The following is a 17,930-nucleotide window of genomic DNA, read 5'->3' as shown; positions in this document are numbered from 1 at the left end:
GCCTGTGGAATGTTGGTCCACTTCTCTTCAATGGCTGTGCGAAGTTGCTGGATATTGACAGGATCCAGATCCAGAACATCCTAAGATCCAGAGCATCCCAAACATGCTCAATGGGTGACATGTCCGGTGAGTAGGCTATGCTGGCCATGAGAGAACTGGGATGTTTTCAGCTTCCAGGAATTATGTACAGATCCTTGCAACATGGGGCCGTGCATTATCATGCTGCAACATGAGGTGATGGTCATGGATTAATGGCACAACAATGGGCCTCAGGATCTCGTCACGATATCTCTGTGCATTCAAAATGCCTTCAATAAAATGCAATAATATGTTTGTTGTTCATAACATACGCCGGCCTATACCATAACCCCACCGCCACCATGGGCCACTCGATCCACAACGTTGACATCAGCAAACCACTCACCACGTGATGCAATACATGCTGTCTGCCATCTGCCCTGTACAGTGAAAACCGGGATTCATCCATGAAGAGAACACCTCTCCAAAGTGCTAGACGTCATCGAATGTGAGCATTTGCCCACTCAAGTCGGTTACAACGACTAACTGCAGTCAGGTTGAGACCCGACGACGAGCATGCAGATGAGCTTCCCTGAGACGGTTTGTGACAGTCTTTGGTTATGCAAACCGATTTTTGCAGCAACTGTCCGGGTGGCTAGTCTCAGATGATCTTGGAGGTGAAGATGTGGAGGTCCTGGGCTGGCGTGGTTACACGTGGTCTGCGGTTGTGAGGCCGGTTGGATATACTGCCAAATTCTCTAAAACACCTTTGGAGACGGCTTATGGTAGAGAAGTGAACATTACAATTCACAGGCAACAGCTCTGGTGGACATTCCTGCAGTCAGCATGCCAATTGCACGCTCCCTCAAAACTTGCGACATCTGTGGCATTGTGCTGTGTTATAAAACTGCACATTTTAGAGTGGCCTTTTATTGTGGCCAGCCTAGGCACACCTGTGCAATAATCATGCTGTCTAATCAACATCTTAAAATGCCACACCTGTGAGGTGGATGGATTATCTCGGCAAAGGAGAAGTGCTCACTGATTTAGACAGATTTGTGAACAATATTTGAGAGAAATAGGCTTTTTGTGTAAATCTTTGAGTTCAGCTCATGAAAAATGCGGGAAAAACAAAAGTGTTGCGTTAATAATTTTGTTCAGTGTAGATAGATAGATGACTGACAGACAGAGAGAAAGACAGACAGACAGATAGATAGATGACAGACAGATGATTGACTGACAGACGGACAGACGATAGATAGATAGATAGATATATAGATAGATAGATAGATAGATAGATAGATAGATAGATAGATAGATAGATAGATAGATAGATAGATAGATAGATAGATAGATAGATAGATAGATATCAGTCACGTTGTCCTCATTGTTTGGAGTTTATGACAGGTTTATGACGAGTTTTCTCCCCTGCATGCTTTCTTGTCATTTGTCATGTTTTGAGCATTGGGTCTGGATCCTGACTTCCTGTCTAGTCTGGTTTCGCTCCTGTGTTGTGATCCGGATGCCCATTCTCCATGTCTGGTCTGTGCTCTTGTACACATGGCGGGGTTGTTTCCATCGCCACGTCTTCCTGTTTTGAGCACATGGATTATGACTGTGTTCGTTTGCCATGTGCTCATGTCCTGTTTCTTGTGAGCATTCTTGATAGCATTCTTCTTTTTTTTCCACTGTGCTCTTGTTTTGTGTTTGTTTTATTTAAGCACATGGCTTGTGATTGTCTTCACTGGCCATGTGCACTGGTTTTGTCATGTTTGGTGTGAGCACATGGCTTCTATCATGTTTGTTTCTATGTACCTTGTGCTCTCCTGGCTACTGTCTTAACTAATGTGGCTTTCTTGTTATCTGATTTATTTGCCCCGCCTGCTCTTCTTACCCTCCTGATTTCCTTTCCTGTCCTGTGCAAGTCTGTTGTCAAAAGTTCCTTTTGAATGTAGCCCTTGTGTGCTGCCATGTGCTGGTCCTGTTCTGCCTTGCCTTGCCCAGCTGCCATGTTTTTCCCATTTGGGGGGGGCTTTTGTTCGTTTTGTTTTATTTTTTCTATTCGTTTTTTTTCTTCTTTTCGCATTGGTACTATTTTCACAAGTGAGTCAAAACTCAGTACTAATATCATCAAAAGTGCACTTTTTTCAAACATTTCAACATATTTTCAAGTGTGTTAGTACATTACACAAAATTACAACGTATCCAATTCACTACACTACAAAAAAGGTTATGTATGGCAACAAAAATGGTTCTTGTCTCGTAATCATAGGGGACCTTTTTAAGTGCTATATAGCACCAATTTTGGTGCCAGTGGTCCTTCAGCGGTTCTTCAGCGGTTCTTTGACTAAGGTGCTATATAGCACCGCTAACTGTAGTGCTATATAGCACCACTACCATATACAGAACATGTTAAGATATGGTGCTATATAGCACCAAAAGTGGTTCCCCTATGATTACGACGAAGAACCACTTTTGGTGCCATATAGAACCTTTTTTTTTTAGAGTGTATACAAAATAAGTGTTTCATCTATATAAATGTTTTATTTACAGTAACTGCCTTTCATAAAACTCTTACCATCTTACATCTCTTCGTTCAGTTTAATAAGTTTGTCTATTATTTAATCCAACTGCTCTTAATGGTTAATCAGTGAATCATTTGGTACACCAATATATTTCTATAGATATTGAATCTATTGACATAGTTTCTGATATGGATTACCAAATGTAATGAATTCTTTGTACAGTACTGACTGTGTACAGTACATCAGATTGACCAGAGATGCATCAGTAGAAGGGAGACAAATCAGCATGGCTGTCATACTTCATCACGACTTTTGATAACACACTAGATATATAACATTATTGATTAAATTAAACAAGTTAGTTAATGCAATTGTATTTTCTAATGTGGCAACTGTATAGCCTGTAGTACTGTAATTCATTCAGCAACGAGGGTGATTTGAAATTTGTATCTTGCATTGTTTGCTGTTGAATGAACTGATTGTTAAAAGTACCAAACTGAAAGAAGATCATACTGTTCTCATTACATATTACTATAATTTTGTGTTTGAAGCAATGATTTTGTGGACTGAAATATGTGCAACTGAATGAAAGCATTACATCAGGGTTTGAAAGAATGACTAGAATGACTGAAATAAAAAAATGTTTTGGATTTGGAAGAGTTTTGTAAACGTACACCTTACTTGTGAAAATATTACCAAAGCGATTAAAAAAAACTGTAAATAAAGCCCTACTCAGCATCTCTGAGTCCTTACCTTATCTCGTACCTGAAACCAGATAGATAGATAGACAGGCAGACAGATTACGTCAGTAAAAAGTTACCCTGAAGTTTAGTAGGCTGAATACAATTCTCATGATTATGATTTATTTAGACTTTCTATCTGCGGCAGTGTAATGTCTTGCAGTGCATACTTTTGTTCACTAAGGTGCGCCAATTACACTGAAAAACCAAATATCTTTTTTTTTGTATTGTATATACTTTAAATAAACTTTCGATTAACCAATAGCAGTAAAACTTTAGTATGGGGAAACACATTCACTATTAACTATGACTTTTGCCTCAATAAACTACTAATTACTGCTTATTAATAGTTACTTAGTAAGGTAGTTGTTAAGTTTGGGATGTAGAATAAGGTCATGCAGAATAAGGCATATGTGCTTTAAGTACTAATAAACAGCCAATGTCTAGTAATATGCAACTAGTTCATAGCGAGAATTAAACCCTAAAATAAAGTGTTACCAAAAGAATCATTAACAAACATTATTACATTAGTGTAGCCTCATCAATTCATTTCAAATCATATATTCATCATTTAGCCTATCATCTAGGACATTAACATGTCAAAGACATGAAAGCAAACACGTTATCACTGTTGACTTTGCTTACATGATGGAATATCATACATCTATCATACAAAATGACATGTAACCAAATTCAAGGTTATTTTGGCTAGAAGTTACCAATTTCCCCTCAATTGTTTTAATTAAAAAAGTGGTTACACTTTATTTGGTAACACTTTATTTTACAGTGTCATTGTAACGTTACATGCAGTTACTATAGAAGCCTAAAAACGATAAATTTTGCATAATTACATGCAACTAACCCTATCAACCCTAGTAAGTGCATGTATTTACTCAGTATATACTCAGTGCTTAAATGTATAATCACAGTGTAATCCTTTATTTCAAGGTGTCTTTGTTACAGTGTAATTATACAGTTAGGATTAGTTTTGGTTTAGGGTTAGTTGCATATAATTATGCATCATTTATAATAATTAGGCTACTATAGAAACTACGGTTATACTTTATTTTAAGGTGTCTTTGTTACACTGTAATTATACATTTAAGTAGGCTACTGAGTGATATTAAGCAACTATGTACTTACCGTAGGTTACTAGGCTATAGGGTTAGGATTTGATTTTGTTTAGGGTTAGTTGTTGCATGTAATAGGGTATGCATAATTTATAGTTATTACTAAAGTAACTACATGTAACAATGCCACTGTAAAATACAGTGTTACCGCGAAACTACATGTAATGTAACAATGACACTGTAAAATAAAGTGTTACCTCGAAACTACATCACGTAATGTAACAAGGACACTGTTAAATAAAGTGTTACCGCGAAACTACATGTAATGTAACAATGACACTGTAAAATAAAGTGTTACCTCGAAACTACATCACGTAATGTAACAAGGACACTGTAAAATAAAGTGTTACCGCGAAACTACATACGTGTAACAAGGACACTGTAAAATTACAGTGTTACCAAAAGTATTTTAAAAGTGCTTTGATTTTACATTTCAAATTTGATTAGTAATTTAAATACCATTAAAAGCTGCAAAATGGGTTTGGAAAAACACAACATTTCATAAAATTCAAAATCCAACGGCCAACTTGTTTGTTGCCGTTTGTCTGTGCGGTCACTGCGGTGTGAATTGTCCAACATCCAAGACCAACAGTTCAGGTAACTAGACTCCAACACTTTTTTTTTAGCATTTAAAACAATAAAAAAGAGCACTGCATACTCTCATTTGCCGTGAATTTACTAGAGACGACCACCTTGGCCGTGTCTCAAAACCTACTGAGCTGCCTACCTAGATAGCATTTTGGAGCATCATAAATGCGCGTATCGATTGCTTTTGTGAGCAGTTAGCACACTAGGTTTTGAGTCATAGCCGCGTGTGCGTTCACCTACCCCGCCTCTCTCCAGCTGATGCCCGCGCCCTGTCAATCTCTATCCCAGCAGAGAGAAGACGGGGGGAAACCGAACCAGAGCGGGTCCGCGGGGGGAAGAGGCGCATGAAAACATCCATGGGTGGCTGTGTGGGCAGTCATCATGATTCTTCAGGCAGTTTAAACGAAAACTCGGACGGAACCGGAGGTAGGAAATAAAGATTATCCAGGAAATGCGAGGCAATTTGTGCTGTTTTGGGTCTGCGCTGCTTCCCTTGTCTCCTTCTCGGCTTGTTAGTGCATTGAAACATCGTGCTGGGTTTTGCGTCGCTTTGTAAGGCTCGATCGCTCCTCTCGGACACGCGCCTGGCTGTAGGGACAATTAAGACTGTGATTTTGTGATTATGCAAATGTTTTCATAATTCTCACACACTGCTCTTTGTCTTTGTGCATTGAGTCATTTTGCATATAACACATTCCTACTAGCTGGTTAGCTTTAGCTGTGTGTTATATATAAAGAGAGAGTGTGTTAGCTGCATGGCTAGTGTGGCTCTGTTTCTCTTCTTTTTAGTAAAATGTGGGTCATGGTTTTACCTTAGAATGCAGAAACACGCCGGGTTACCACCAATCCCAATATGTATCTTGTTTATTGCAAACCATTTGGCTTCAAACACTGTTTATTCATTGTTTATTCAAGTAATCTCACATTTAGTAGTGCTGTTGTACTGAATATTTGCATGGCTGTGATTTGGCTATAAAACACAAGGCCGTGCCGATATTCAGAACAACAGCACGATGGGGAGTGTGATATTGCTTTTATACAACTTGTATACATTTTGTTTCAAAAATTGTCTAGTTAATAATTTTTTTTCTTTCTCAAAACAAAATACTTTCAAAATAAACTATTATTGTAAAAAAATTGTCAAACCTAGATCTGTGTAGCTGTTCACATTGTTGTTTTAAATGTGGCTAATATCAGATTCCAGTGTGAACAGATCATCGTCCTGAACTGACCCACATGCGGAAAAGAACAATAAAAAGACGTCACGCAGCACGCTGTCATACGGAGGTGAACATGTTGGACATTAAAGTAAGCGATTATGAGTTTATTTAGCCTATAGTGTGATTTGCCACGGAAGCCAGCAAATTTATACTCAGACAATATAAAAAACAGACGAGAATGCAGTCAGTCAAAAGAGTTTTAACATTTATGATGCTTGTATATAGAGCTGTCACTGAAATACTATACATTTTGACATCACTGTCCTTCCACTGACTACCTTTCACAACTGTCTTGATAACGTCGGGTATGTAAAATCGTTGAAGTGACTCCCATGAGCGCAGAATTGTCCCATGTTGCTCAAGAGTGCCGTAAAAGTTGCATGAAATCCGATATGACTGTTCAGATTGAGATCGCATTGCAAAGAAAATAGGAATTGAAAAGATCAGATTCCATGTGGTTTGTGCCGTTCACACTGTCGGAAGAAAAACAGATCTGAGTCGCATATGAGCAAAAAAAAATCGGATTTGAGCCACATTTACTTGCAGTCTGAACGTAGCCAAATATTCCCCTCCCCAGAACAAATCCCATTCAGAAGTTGTTTTAAATCATTTTAATAATCGTTCTAACTCTATGAGAATAAGGAAGTCCACAGCACAGCTATAACTATAACGACAAAGAGGAACAATATAATTGAAATCACTTTCAGAATAATTGATAACTGCATTGTACATTTATAGTAAACAGAACATTATTGTCCCTTGGTGTGGACACTAGTTATCGTTATATTCATCTTTATAGTTAGTGGTCTGATGTAAACAGGCCTTAAAGGGCCATTCACCAAAGAACAAAATATATGGATATAATATTTTAATAATTGTATAAATGTATAGTAATCCTAACAGTCCTCACCACAACTGTAATAACACAAAAGAACGAAGTTGTGTGAATCACTCAAAGTTTTTATCGTTCTTCAGCTGAAAAAAAAAAACATTCTGAAAGTGATTATTGTTCTTGTATGTTGCTATCGTTATAGCTTTGGTTTAGACTTATTCAAACCTACAATTAAACAGTTATACATTTGTAGTTGCTAAATTATTCTCGTCCTTTGTGTGAATGGCTCTCAACTTCACGGTTTCTGCACATTAGTGGAGGGAGAGAAAACATGGACGCTTCATTCAAAAATCTGGCCAATCTACTATAATATAATGAAGAATTAGTGATTAATATGTTGTTTGCAAAAGCATTATTTTGTCACAATAATATGCCACTATAACTAATTTTGAATGGCTGTCAGTGAAGGGAATCTTTTTTGCCTCATAATAGCTAGCAAGAGCTAATTGGCCCATGCTAACCAGCCAAACCCTGACCCTTCAGACAAAACTAATAATCTCCCAGTGCCAAAGGAGTCACTGATTTATGGTCTGTTTTGCTGGAAGAGAAAGACTATTTTAATCTGTATATTTTTTAATGCTGTTGTACACTAGCATATATGCTAAACTACCTCAGAAATAACATACATGGCCTACATGGTTTAACAGCCACAAAACTGAATTTTATTTCATCACAATGGTTGAAGCCTTCTGTGTTTGTTAATAGTTGAGACACTCGTGATTTCCCGCTTGTTTTACAGATGTTCCTACTGATGTCACAATCAAACTCGTGTTATTGTTTAGAGAAGTGCTGATATACAGGAAGCTGCACTGGTGCTTGTGCCAAATCACAATATGGATGAAATATAAAACAATATAGAAGATGTCAGAAATTACTGCTTTTCTCTTTCAGGCTCTCATATGGCGAACAAAAATAGCTTCTAGACAAAGCCTATGGGGCTAAATTACTCATCATGTGTCATTATTGTAATGAGAGCGGCACCCTTAGATGAAACCCTGAATGTTTCCTGAAATTGACAGTTACCTGCAGACTTAATGGCTGCTAATTTTCCACTGCTCACGGCGCTTGATTTGGATGTCAACAATTTAACAGCTCCTTGGGGATGGAGGTAGTTGTGCCGCAAGGGATTAAAAATGTTTCAAAGCAGTAATAGCAAAGTTTGGGTTGAAAATGAAGTTTACTATGGCCACATACACACTGCAGCTAAATTCGGTTGTCAGTTCACCTTTTAGAGCTTAATCCTGTTCTGTACATACTAAGGGTGGGGCAAAATATCGATAGGGCAATATATCGTTATAAATCGTCTCCATGCAATAAGAGGATTGATACGTTGGCTCCAAATATCAATATTTTTACTATTAAAATTAAGGGGCTCCTCGAGGTGGCGCTCAACACATGAATGTGGGAAAAGTGAACATGCGTTAACTAGCAGAAAAATAAAGAAAAAGAGGTTTTTAACAGGATGGCAGAGTAAATTAATAGATGCCTCAGCCATGTTTAAGTCCAAAGTCTGGAAAACCTGCACCTTTTTGTGTGCAGTTTGTTTTCATACGTTAGTTATACGTACAGATATTGTGATGTATCATTATAGGTATGTCTAGCAATATATTGATTATCACAGAATTGCTGTATTGTGATATTATCGGTATCGTGAGCCGTGTATCGTATCAGATCGTGAGGTACCCTGTGATTCCTACCCCTAGTTTATACACAGTTCAGTTATATGTGGGAGTGACAACTGCATTCGACAAATAAATTAACTCCCGAAAAATGCAGGCAAGTAGCATTTACAATAATTCTACACAGAGTGTATGGAACCAAACTAGGGCTGCAACGACGCGTCGACGTCGTCGATGACGTCGACTACGAAAATACGTCGACGTGCGTGAAATGCGTCGACGCGTCGGCGGCACATTATTTACGTTCTAGAATGGAACAGAAGATCTAGAATAATGGCAGCTTCTGCTCCCGGGCATAGTGAAAATGATCATTTATCATATAAAGCCAGACCGCGGCATTCAAAAGTGTGGCAGTACTTTAAACAGAAGCCGAATAAAACTGTGCTTTGTTCGCTCTGTAACGCCGGTTTCACACTGCACGCGGTGGCAGAGAAGCTGTGCGCGTGGAGAGCGGGAGCTTTCACACTGCCAGTCAGTGTTGCCAAGTCCGCTTTTTTCCGCGGAATTGGGCTACTTCTACACTGTTGCCGCGGGCTGTGTCTCATGTCCGCGGGTTGAAGCAAAAAAACACACATATTTAACCCCCCGAACGCGATGTTTACCAGAGAACCTCCCCGAAACGCGATTGGGCTTGTTTTGGGCTAGTTTTGAGTAACGAATGGGTGGGTTTTGTTGTGTAAACCTGGCAACCCTGCTGCCAGTATTCTCTCGCGCAGCTGAACCGTGGCGCGTGTATTGCAACAGACGGTCACATTTTCCGGTGTTCTTCTCCGACCCCAGTACGTCTCGTGCTTTTATTTATTATGGGCTGCATATATCTCCTGTTAATGCGACCTGGTTCCGCTCTGTCCCAAACACATATGCATAATAACTTGCTGTATATAGGTAGTTTACATGATTAAAGTAACATTAAAGTTAAGATATGCCTCTAGCTTTAATCATTTAAATGTGTCTTTGAAGTTTGGGCAAAAACTTCTGGCAGCTTTAGTCGTTGTTTATGCACATGTATCTTCAAAATAGACGACTAGTTATACATTAAAACTATGCTGAAAGCTCCTGTATGTGAACCTTTTGCAGATAAATACAAGTGCATTTTCGTTTACTATTGACACAAATCAATAAGTAAATCATACTCAACTACTATAGTAAACAACTTTTCCTAATTAGGCCTACTCTGTATACATTTTATGATGAATAGTATCATTATATATTATGTTTAAAAAGCTTCTTGTGTTCATATATTTCATTATAAAATGGCATACTATGTACACTACCCTTCCTGAAATACAATTAATATTGTCATCATTCATTGATTTCATGTTAAAATAATATATAAATTCACTACCCTCTTTGAAATACAATAATCAGTAAAAAAGAATAATAAGATTAATCTGGAAAAATAATCGTTAGATTAGTCGACTAATCGAAAAAATAATCGTTAGATTAGTCGACAGAAAAAATAATCGTTAGTTGCAGCTCTAAACCAAACTAATTGTTAATGATGTGCGACGAGAGATATGAGAAATGACAGATGAGAGAGACTCTCATACTCATCTCTGATGAACATTACAATATGTATTTGTGGTGCAAGAAATCACAGGGAAAGCAGCACGGGCCTAACTCACTTGTGAGCTAGCTATGAGCTCACAAGCAAATCGGCGACCAGGAGCAAGCCCATAAAAAAAACATGGAAAATGCTTTATGCAGAAAATAAGATCCTCTGATTGGCCATTGTTCACGCACTCTTCACTGAGCGCTTACACAGATATACACAGGAGCTCCTATTTACAACTTGATCATTGTAGCCAATCAGAGACATATATGTTGAGCTCGTGAACACAATGGCCAATCAGAAGAGTTTAAGAATCCGTTCAACAGCGCTCAAAATACTAGAGGGAAATCATCACATTTTTTACATTTCAGTACCGACTTTTGGCACTTTTGACAACAACTTTTGTTTTTGGGTGAACTATCCTGACTGACATTTAGCAACATTTTATGAGGTTTCTAGGGTGCTCTGAGTGATTGCTTGGCGTTTTTTTACTGGCTTATGTCAACAGAGTCCACCCCAAGTCTCTGTGATAATCTGGCCCCCAGATATGCCTTGGTTCCTTCTTCTTCATTAATGTTTGTTGCACTAGCAGTGTGAGACAATCTAGACGCCAAAGTTTAAGGGTGTGTTCGAACTTGGCAGGTTTGGTTCATTTAAAATAAACTCTGGTGCAATTGCTCTGTTAGTGCGGTTCATTAGAATAAGTGTGAGCGCTGCCATCCAAACCTTGGTGCGGCCCAAACAAGCAGATCGAGACCCAACTTTTCAGGGGGTCTCAGCCTGGTTCCAAGTGAACTCTGGTGTGGTTTGACTGAAATATGAACTCAACATGGACCAAAGACAGGATGTGATGCCACAAGATGCTGACAGAGTGCTCAAGCATACCTGTTTTTTTCTCGCCATAGGAGCTATGTTGCCCATTACAGTTCTGTGCTGTTTTGTTTTATATCTTTAGGTTCGGTGTTAAAAATGTAGTAAATGCTGAGCAAACCATTTTCTCAGAAAAGAACCAAGAGAACCAAACTACACCCTAATACTAAGGGTTAGGGGTTTGTTCCAAAAGCCAACTCTGTTTAAAAAAAAATCCTAATTCAATAAGCATTCATGCATTATCACTCAGATATTTTTGTCATTTTAGCACTCTGTCAGCAGTCTGTTCGCTGCTCATGCCAGGTGTTTTCTGAGTTGTTTGTGAGGTGAAACTTGAGTGCCTTGTCTGTCTTGCATTATGCAGTGTTCGAGTTCTCCAAGCAGGCAGACGCAGCGGTCCTCATGCCAGGCCACGCTTCACCTGGATCATTGGGTCGTCATGGAGATGAATGTGGAACGTGGCATAGGCCTGACATCTTGGCCTGCTCACTTTAATGATGATGTCTAGGTTTCTCCTTTATACCCTTGAAGGAATGTTTATTCATTTTATAATATGTGTATATGGAGGATGAAAGGATAAAAAAAAATATATATATATATATATATATATATCCGTCACTGACATATAAATGTTCTTGGCATAAATATGCCCCGGGCCTTTGTTTTTAATTAAAGTGAAATATGAATTCAGAACCTCTAAATCTGTTGGCTTACAGATGTTCTCAGTGAAGTGACCCATACCTGCCTATGTTAATAACCCAGACAGCTTGCCATTAATTTCCCAGAATTCCTTTCATCTTAGAAGATGTTTTATTGTTGGCGAGCTAACAAAGAATTCAAGACAGCTGGAAGTTATTCAGAGGCATTTGCAAAGGGCATATCAGGCAGCTTAGAATATGTGAACTCTATGGCAGAAAGTGCTGAAACATTGATGTTTTCCATAGTTAAAGAGATATTTCACACACAAATGAAAATTGTCATCATTTACTTGCACTCATGTCATTTCAAATCTGTATGGATTTCTTTCTTCTGCTGAACACAAAAGAAGGTTTTGAAGAACGTTGGGAACCAGACAAGATTTGAGCTCATTGACTTCCATTGAATGAGCAAATATCAACAACACTGAGACGTTTCTGAAAGTATCTACTCTTTCCCTGCCAGCTTTTTTTAAGAAAGTTGCCAATCACACAATGATAATTTTTTAAAATCATTTTCACAAAACTTTCATGGTCCCCAGAATATTTTGTTTTATGGATGTCTGATCATACAAAATATCATAAGAAAGAGAAGAGCCTCACTGTGGGGAAATCTGTGGTGCCATTGAGCTGAGCACAGTCTGCCGCCATAGACGCTCGAGGCGGTGGGCTGGAGTGACTTGCCGGGTGGATGGACAATCTCTCTGCCGTCCACCTGGGTTGTGGAGGAGTGGCTGCCATCCAAGAGGGAGCGGAGGAGTCTCCGCCGTTTGCTTGAGGCCGGAGCCTGCTGACGTCCGCTATGATGAGGAGCAGGGAACGGAAGACTCGATGCTAGCTACCCAAAACCGGAGGAGTCAGAGGGCCATCCACCGAGGTGTATCCAGCGCCACCGCCAGGCATCGCATAGGAGTTAACCCAGCTGGTGGAGGCCTGGATGGCAGTGCGTTTTGGGAATCGGACCAATATTTTTTTTATACTCTCGCCTTGCGTCTCCTTTTCTCTTGCCCCGTCTGTCCTTGCCTCCAGGTGTTTCGGCCGCTGTGACTGGGTGGGGGGAATAGAGCGTTGTGTTGTGGGTGCTCCCTGGCCTGCGAGGGGGGGATGGCAGTATGTGGCAAGCAGGGCGGGGCCGCAAGCTGTGGGAACGGAGTGAGGCCGGTGACACCACACACCGATCTCGAGTCTCACGGTGGAGCTCCGAAAGGATAAAAGGAGGAGCAATGACAGTGCAATATGAGAGAGGACCAGGCCTGCACTATTTATGCTGTGTTTTATTATGTTTATTTGCAGCAGTCATCCATGAGGGGCTACTTTCGTTTTGTTGTGTGTTTGTTGTGTCAACTTTACGTTAATCATTTGCCGGTTCCCGCATCCTCCTCCTCTCCTTATCAACAAACTTTGTTCCGCCTGCATTTTGATCCGGAGATTCTGTACTCTTTCGGATGATGCATTATAGTGCCCTCCCCCCCACCGTATAACAGTGAAAACACTGATTGCCGGGAATTTCTGTCAATGGCGGGGAAGCATTGTGTCATAAATGATGGGAAAATTCCGTCAATGGCGGGGCTTACAGCATGTTTTGCGTTTGCTGTTTTGTATACTTTGCCAGACGTGATGCAACAGCTAAAGACATTCATCTGATGTATGTAAAAGTCACACAAATGGAATTCACCTCTGCTAACTAAATTTTTTTTCTAAATCAAATAGATTAAAGGGTTAGTTCACCCAAAAATGAAAATTCTGTCATTAATTACTTACCCTCATGTCGTTCGACACCCGTAAGACCTCCGTTCATCTTCGGAACAGAAATTAAGATATTTTAGTTGAAATCTGATGGCTCTGAAAGGCCTCCATTGGCACAATGGCACTTTACACTCTCAAGACCCTTAAAAGGTACTAAAGACGTCGTTACAAAGTCCATCTCACTACAGTGGTTCTAAAATAACTTTATGAATCGGCGAGAATAGTTTTTGTGTGCAAAAAAAACCTAAATAACGACTTACATAGTGATGACGATTTCAAAAGAAGGCATCATGAAGCTTCGAAGCGTTATGAATCAGCGAGTCGAATCAGCGGTTTGGATCGCCAAATCATGATTCGGCTCACTGATTCATAACGCTTCAAAGCTTCATGATGCCTTGTTTTGAAAGCGTCATCACTATGTAAGTCGTTATTTAGGGTTTTTTTGCGCACAAAAACTATTCTCAACGATTCATAGAGTTATTGTAGAACCACTGTAGTGAGATGGACTTTGTAAAGACGTCTTTAGTACCTTTTAAGGGTCTTGAGAGTGTAAAGTGCCATTGTGCCAATGGAGGCCTTTCAGAGCCATCAGATTTCAACTAAAATATCTTCATTTGTGTTCCGAAGATGAACGGAGGTCTGACGGGTGTCGAACGACATGAGGGTAAGTAATTAATGACAGAATTTTCATTTTTGGGTGAACTAACCCTTTAAAACTAAAATCATTTTCAATGTTACAAGGACATTTAGTCGCAGCATTTAATGTACAGTATGAAAAATGTATATTCATTTGTTAAAGATTACATTTAACAGTAACAATTATACAATTATAATTATACAGCTACAATTATACTTACAACTATATTTGTTAGGATTAACTAAAAGTGAGCATTAGCAAAGCTAATCGAAATGTACAAATAGATGAAATTAGCAAGGGGAATTAAATACCAAATATCAGCAGTTACGATAAATGACGAAATCTCTAATATTGGCCAACTACAGTCTCTCCTTGAATTTGCCCTTAAGAGGACAGTTCTCTCATTCTGAGAAGAGGTGGAACCCGAGATGAAGATGGGTATATTCGTCTCCAGAGACTCGCAGAGATCCGAGACGCCTCTGCCGGACCGACCAGAGGTTGTGCGATCCGACCCGTCTGTCATGTGATCCTGTCATATGTAGGCTACTTGAATGTGGCCTTTGAAAGGAGAACCATTCTTCCACCGCTTTCTTTCCACTGCCATCATTTTATCTTTCACCGTACGTGACACATCTTGAGAGAACCCAAATGACAGATGATTTTCTCTACGAGACACAAAGCTTCTGCCAGTCGCCATTGAATTATTGACACCCTGTGTGAAGTCCTGCCTGAGTCTCGACAGGCCGATCTCCTCGGTCGATGTTGTAGACTTAATTGCGTCGGGCTTTTCTTTTGTCTCACCCTTTCCCCCCACGTTCCCTCTCTCTCTCTCTGCACGTTTTTGTATCAGCGGCTCTCACTCCCTCCCGTGTGGAGGCCTGGCAGTGCCGATAGTTCCCAGATGTCAGTACGCCCTTAAACAAATGCTTTTCAGAGAGTCCTGTGGCAGACCGGCCTGATGGGAAGTACATACAGTATTAAATACCTTACGGATGAAGTCGGTTTCTCTGTGTTTTTATGGGGGGGTGTGGTGGCTACGGTTTCTCTAATGGGATTTTGATGTTGACTTTGAGTTGGGGGAGGGACGAGGGAAAGGATAAAAAAGAAGAATGAGGATGAAATGAAAGAATTCGGCAGTCGAATCAGGGAAAATCGTGTTGCGCTTGCACCCAAGGATGCTTTTTACATACCATCACAAAATGTTCTCCTTTTGGAGCTTAATCCAGATGGTCCTCGTTTGGGATTCTTGTGAAAATGGAATTCACCATCCTGCAGAATAACTGGGTTGAATCTTTGGTCTCCAGCGTTTTGCTGTGCTGTTAGTTTCCACTCTATAAAAACCATAAGGATTTGTTTGTGTTTAGGTGAAACAGGCCTGTCCAAATACCTCTCAGGTGTTTTAACTCTCTTGTAAATGAGTCTTGTTAGGTTTTGTTATGGCTGTTTTCTGTATTTTAAGTTAGACCGCTATGGACCACATCAGGTGACCACATGCAGTCTTATTGCAGTTCTCCACAAGTTTACTTTTCTTGTAAAGGAATTATTGGGAAATAATTCAGAAGCCATTCATGAGCTGTAGCCGGTTGACCTACCTACACTTTGCAGTATGCACTTAGGGCTTGTACTGTATTATTGGTGTAGACTTGTACTGTTCTACTAACACCAGTGTCATAAAATAGCTTCCTGATTCCACGGACCCCTTTTGTCACATACAGGGTCCTATCATACACCCGGCACAATGCGACGGCAGGCACGACGCAAGTGTTTTTTGCTAGTTTCAGCCCGACGCAGTTATAATTTGCACGTCCCGTGCCACGTTGTTTAAATAGCAAATTAACTTGAGCCATGATGGTCTGAAAATTAAGTGTGTTCAGGCGCATTTGTTGGCGCGTTGCTATTTTGAGGCAACTGAAAACGACTGCACCATTGACCATCAAAAAAAGGTCTAAAGTCAATAGCTCAGTATTTTTTGTGTTATTTAAAGGGCGCTTTAGTAATATGCGCCTATAGGCGGATGCACGACGCACGTACACACTGCTTATTACACACACAGGGACGTGAAGCAGCACACAAACATTTTTAAATATTAAAAATAAAAATTCCTCTCTGGAGAAGCGTTCAGTCTTTAAATAGTGCTTGTATTGCGCACATTTTTAGTCATTCCCGTAGGTTTCACGCTAAAACCAAAAGCGTGCGCACCACTAATCTATACAAGTAGTGCCTCTCAAACAGCTCGTGAGTCTTGAGAATGCCTGTCTTGGTGAGTATTCAGCTTTTGGAATGTAAATAGTTGAGAAAGATAACGCATGTTGTGTAACAGTATATAGAGTGGCAGGTATGACGTCACTTTGTAGGCCAACCGGCAGTTAGCATCACACTGGTTCCCTCGATAAAAACCCAACAGGATTTTTTCATAGGCATTTGAATCATCGCAAAAAAACAAGCGCTGTGATCAGCAAAGGTTTATAAAACTTACCCGTTTTGTCCATAAACCATTATTACCTTTTCGGTGTGATGACGTTTAAAGTGGGCATGAAATCAAATTTTACAATTCCTATTTTTATATTTAATATTGTAGTGTTTACTATAACTGATTTATCTGTGCACTTCATTATTTAAAAAAAATGTATTTTCACTTATAATCTTTAATCAAAAACGTTAACTTTCCCTCCCCCATCGAACCGACTTCTCTTCTCTCCCGGTCATGTGCTATGGCGCGAGGACGGGGTTATCGCCCCCTGTCTCGTTTCTGCAACGCCTCTCAGAAACCTGTCACTGATCGTATGAATATGAAGGTTATGTGCATTTTTCTCGGTGCACACAATACCTTCTTCAGGAAAGACTTGAGGTAAAAAGAAAGAAATATATGAGAAATAAAAGCTTTTTTTATGTAAAAATTACTTGATATAGTCGGACGAACAGCTTGTCGTGACGGCTCGCACTTAGGAATGCAGCGTGTGTGAGAGCTGAGAAAAAAGTTTTACAGAAATAAAGCCATAAAAGGCTTAAAATTAGTGAAATCTTCAGCATAAACCAGTGAAAAGTGAGGAAATATACTCAGTAACATATGTAGAAAAGATTTAGAGAGAAAAGAAATGTATTTAAGAGATAGATCGAGTTTTTCCTCCACAACTGAGTGCAAACTGGCATTCAAATCTGCCTCCATTTTGTTAGCAACGCCCAACTTCCAACGATCCAATCAATTCCCGAAGGACGAAATCAAGCCTCGCCCTACATTTTTTCTAATTTCAGAACCCGTTTCACTCGGATATACGTCACAATAAGGAGAAAAAGACGATCTCAACTTCCGTTTCACGACGACTTTAATCTCCCCAACAGCCTCTGTAGTCCCATTTAGCCACTTGTTAGCAACCGCATTTTTCACGTAACAGCTTAAAAAAATCACGAGTGGGGTAAAACTGATGTATTTTATGTCGGAGAATAAAAAAGAAAGTGAAAGTGTCTTGAGCTTGTGTTCACCAAGGACCTTATTTCAGCCATTTAACTAAAATCCCATTAATAAAAACCAACTGGCTTCGGGGCTATGGAACCGGAAGTGCTAAAATGCTAATTTGCTTCCGCGTTTTGACCTACAAAGTGATGTCATACACTGGTATTGGATTTGTGCATAAACTGTG

At 39.7% G+C, this 17,930-nt stretch overlaps 1 protein-coding gene across 1 annotated transcript in view; it reads left to right on the top strand.

Moving 5' to 3' along the window:
* The first annotated feature begins 5,250 nt into the window (after positions 1-5,250).
* ubtd2 (ubiquitin domain containing 2) overlaps positions 5,251-17,930 on the top strand; it is a 40,768-nt gene continuing 28,088 nt past the window's right edge. Inside the window, exon 1 of the mRNA XM_079835357.1 lies at positions 5,251-5,427. Coding sequence (XP_079691483.1) covers positions 5,346-5,427 — 82 coding nt within the window. The 5' untranslated portion in view covers positions 5,251-5,345. The remainder of the gene's footprint in view (positions 5,428-17,930) is intronic.

Source organism: Gobio gobio (assembly GCF_949357685.1).
Source record: "Gobio gobio genome assembly, chromosome: 14".
Classification (NCBI taxonomy): Eukaryota; Metazoa; Chordata; class Actinopteri; order Cypriniformes; family Gobionidae; genus Gobio; species Gobio gobio.
The sequence above is the reverse complement of the archived record's forward strand: the minus strand, read 5'-3'. Positions and strand labels throughout refer to the sequence as shown.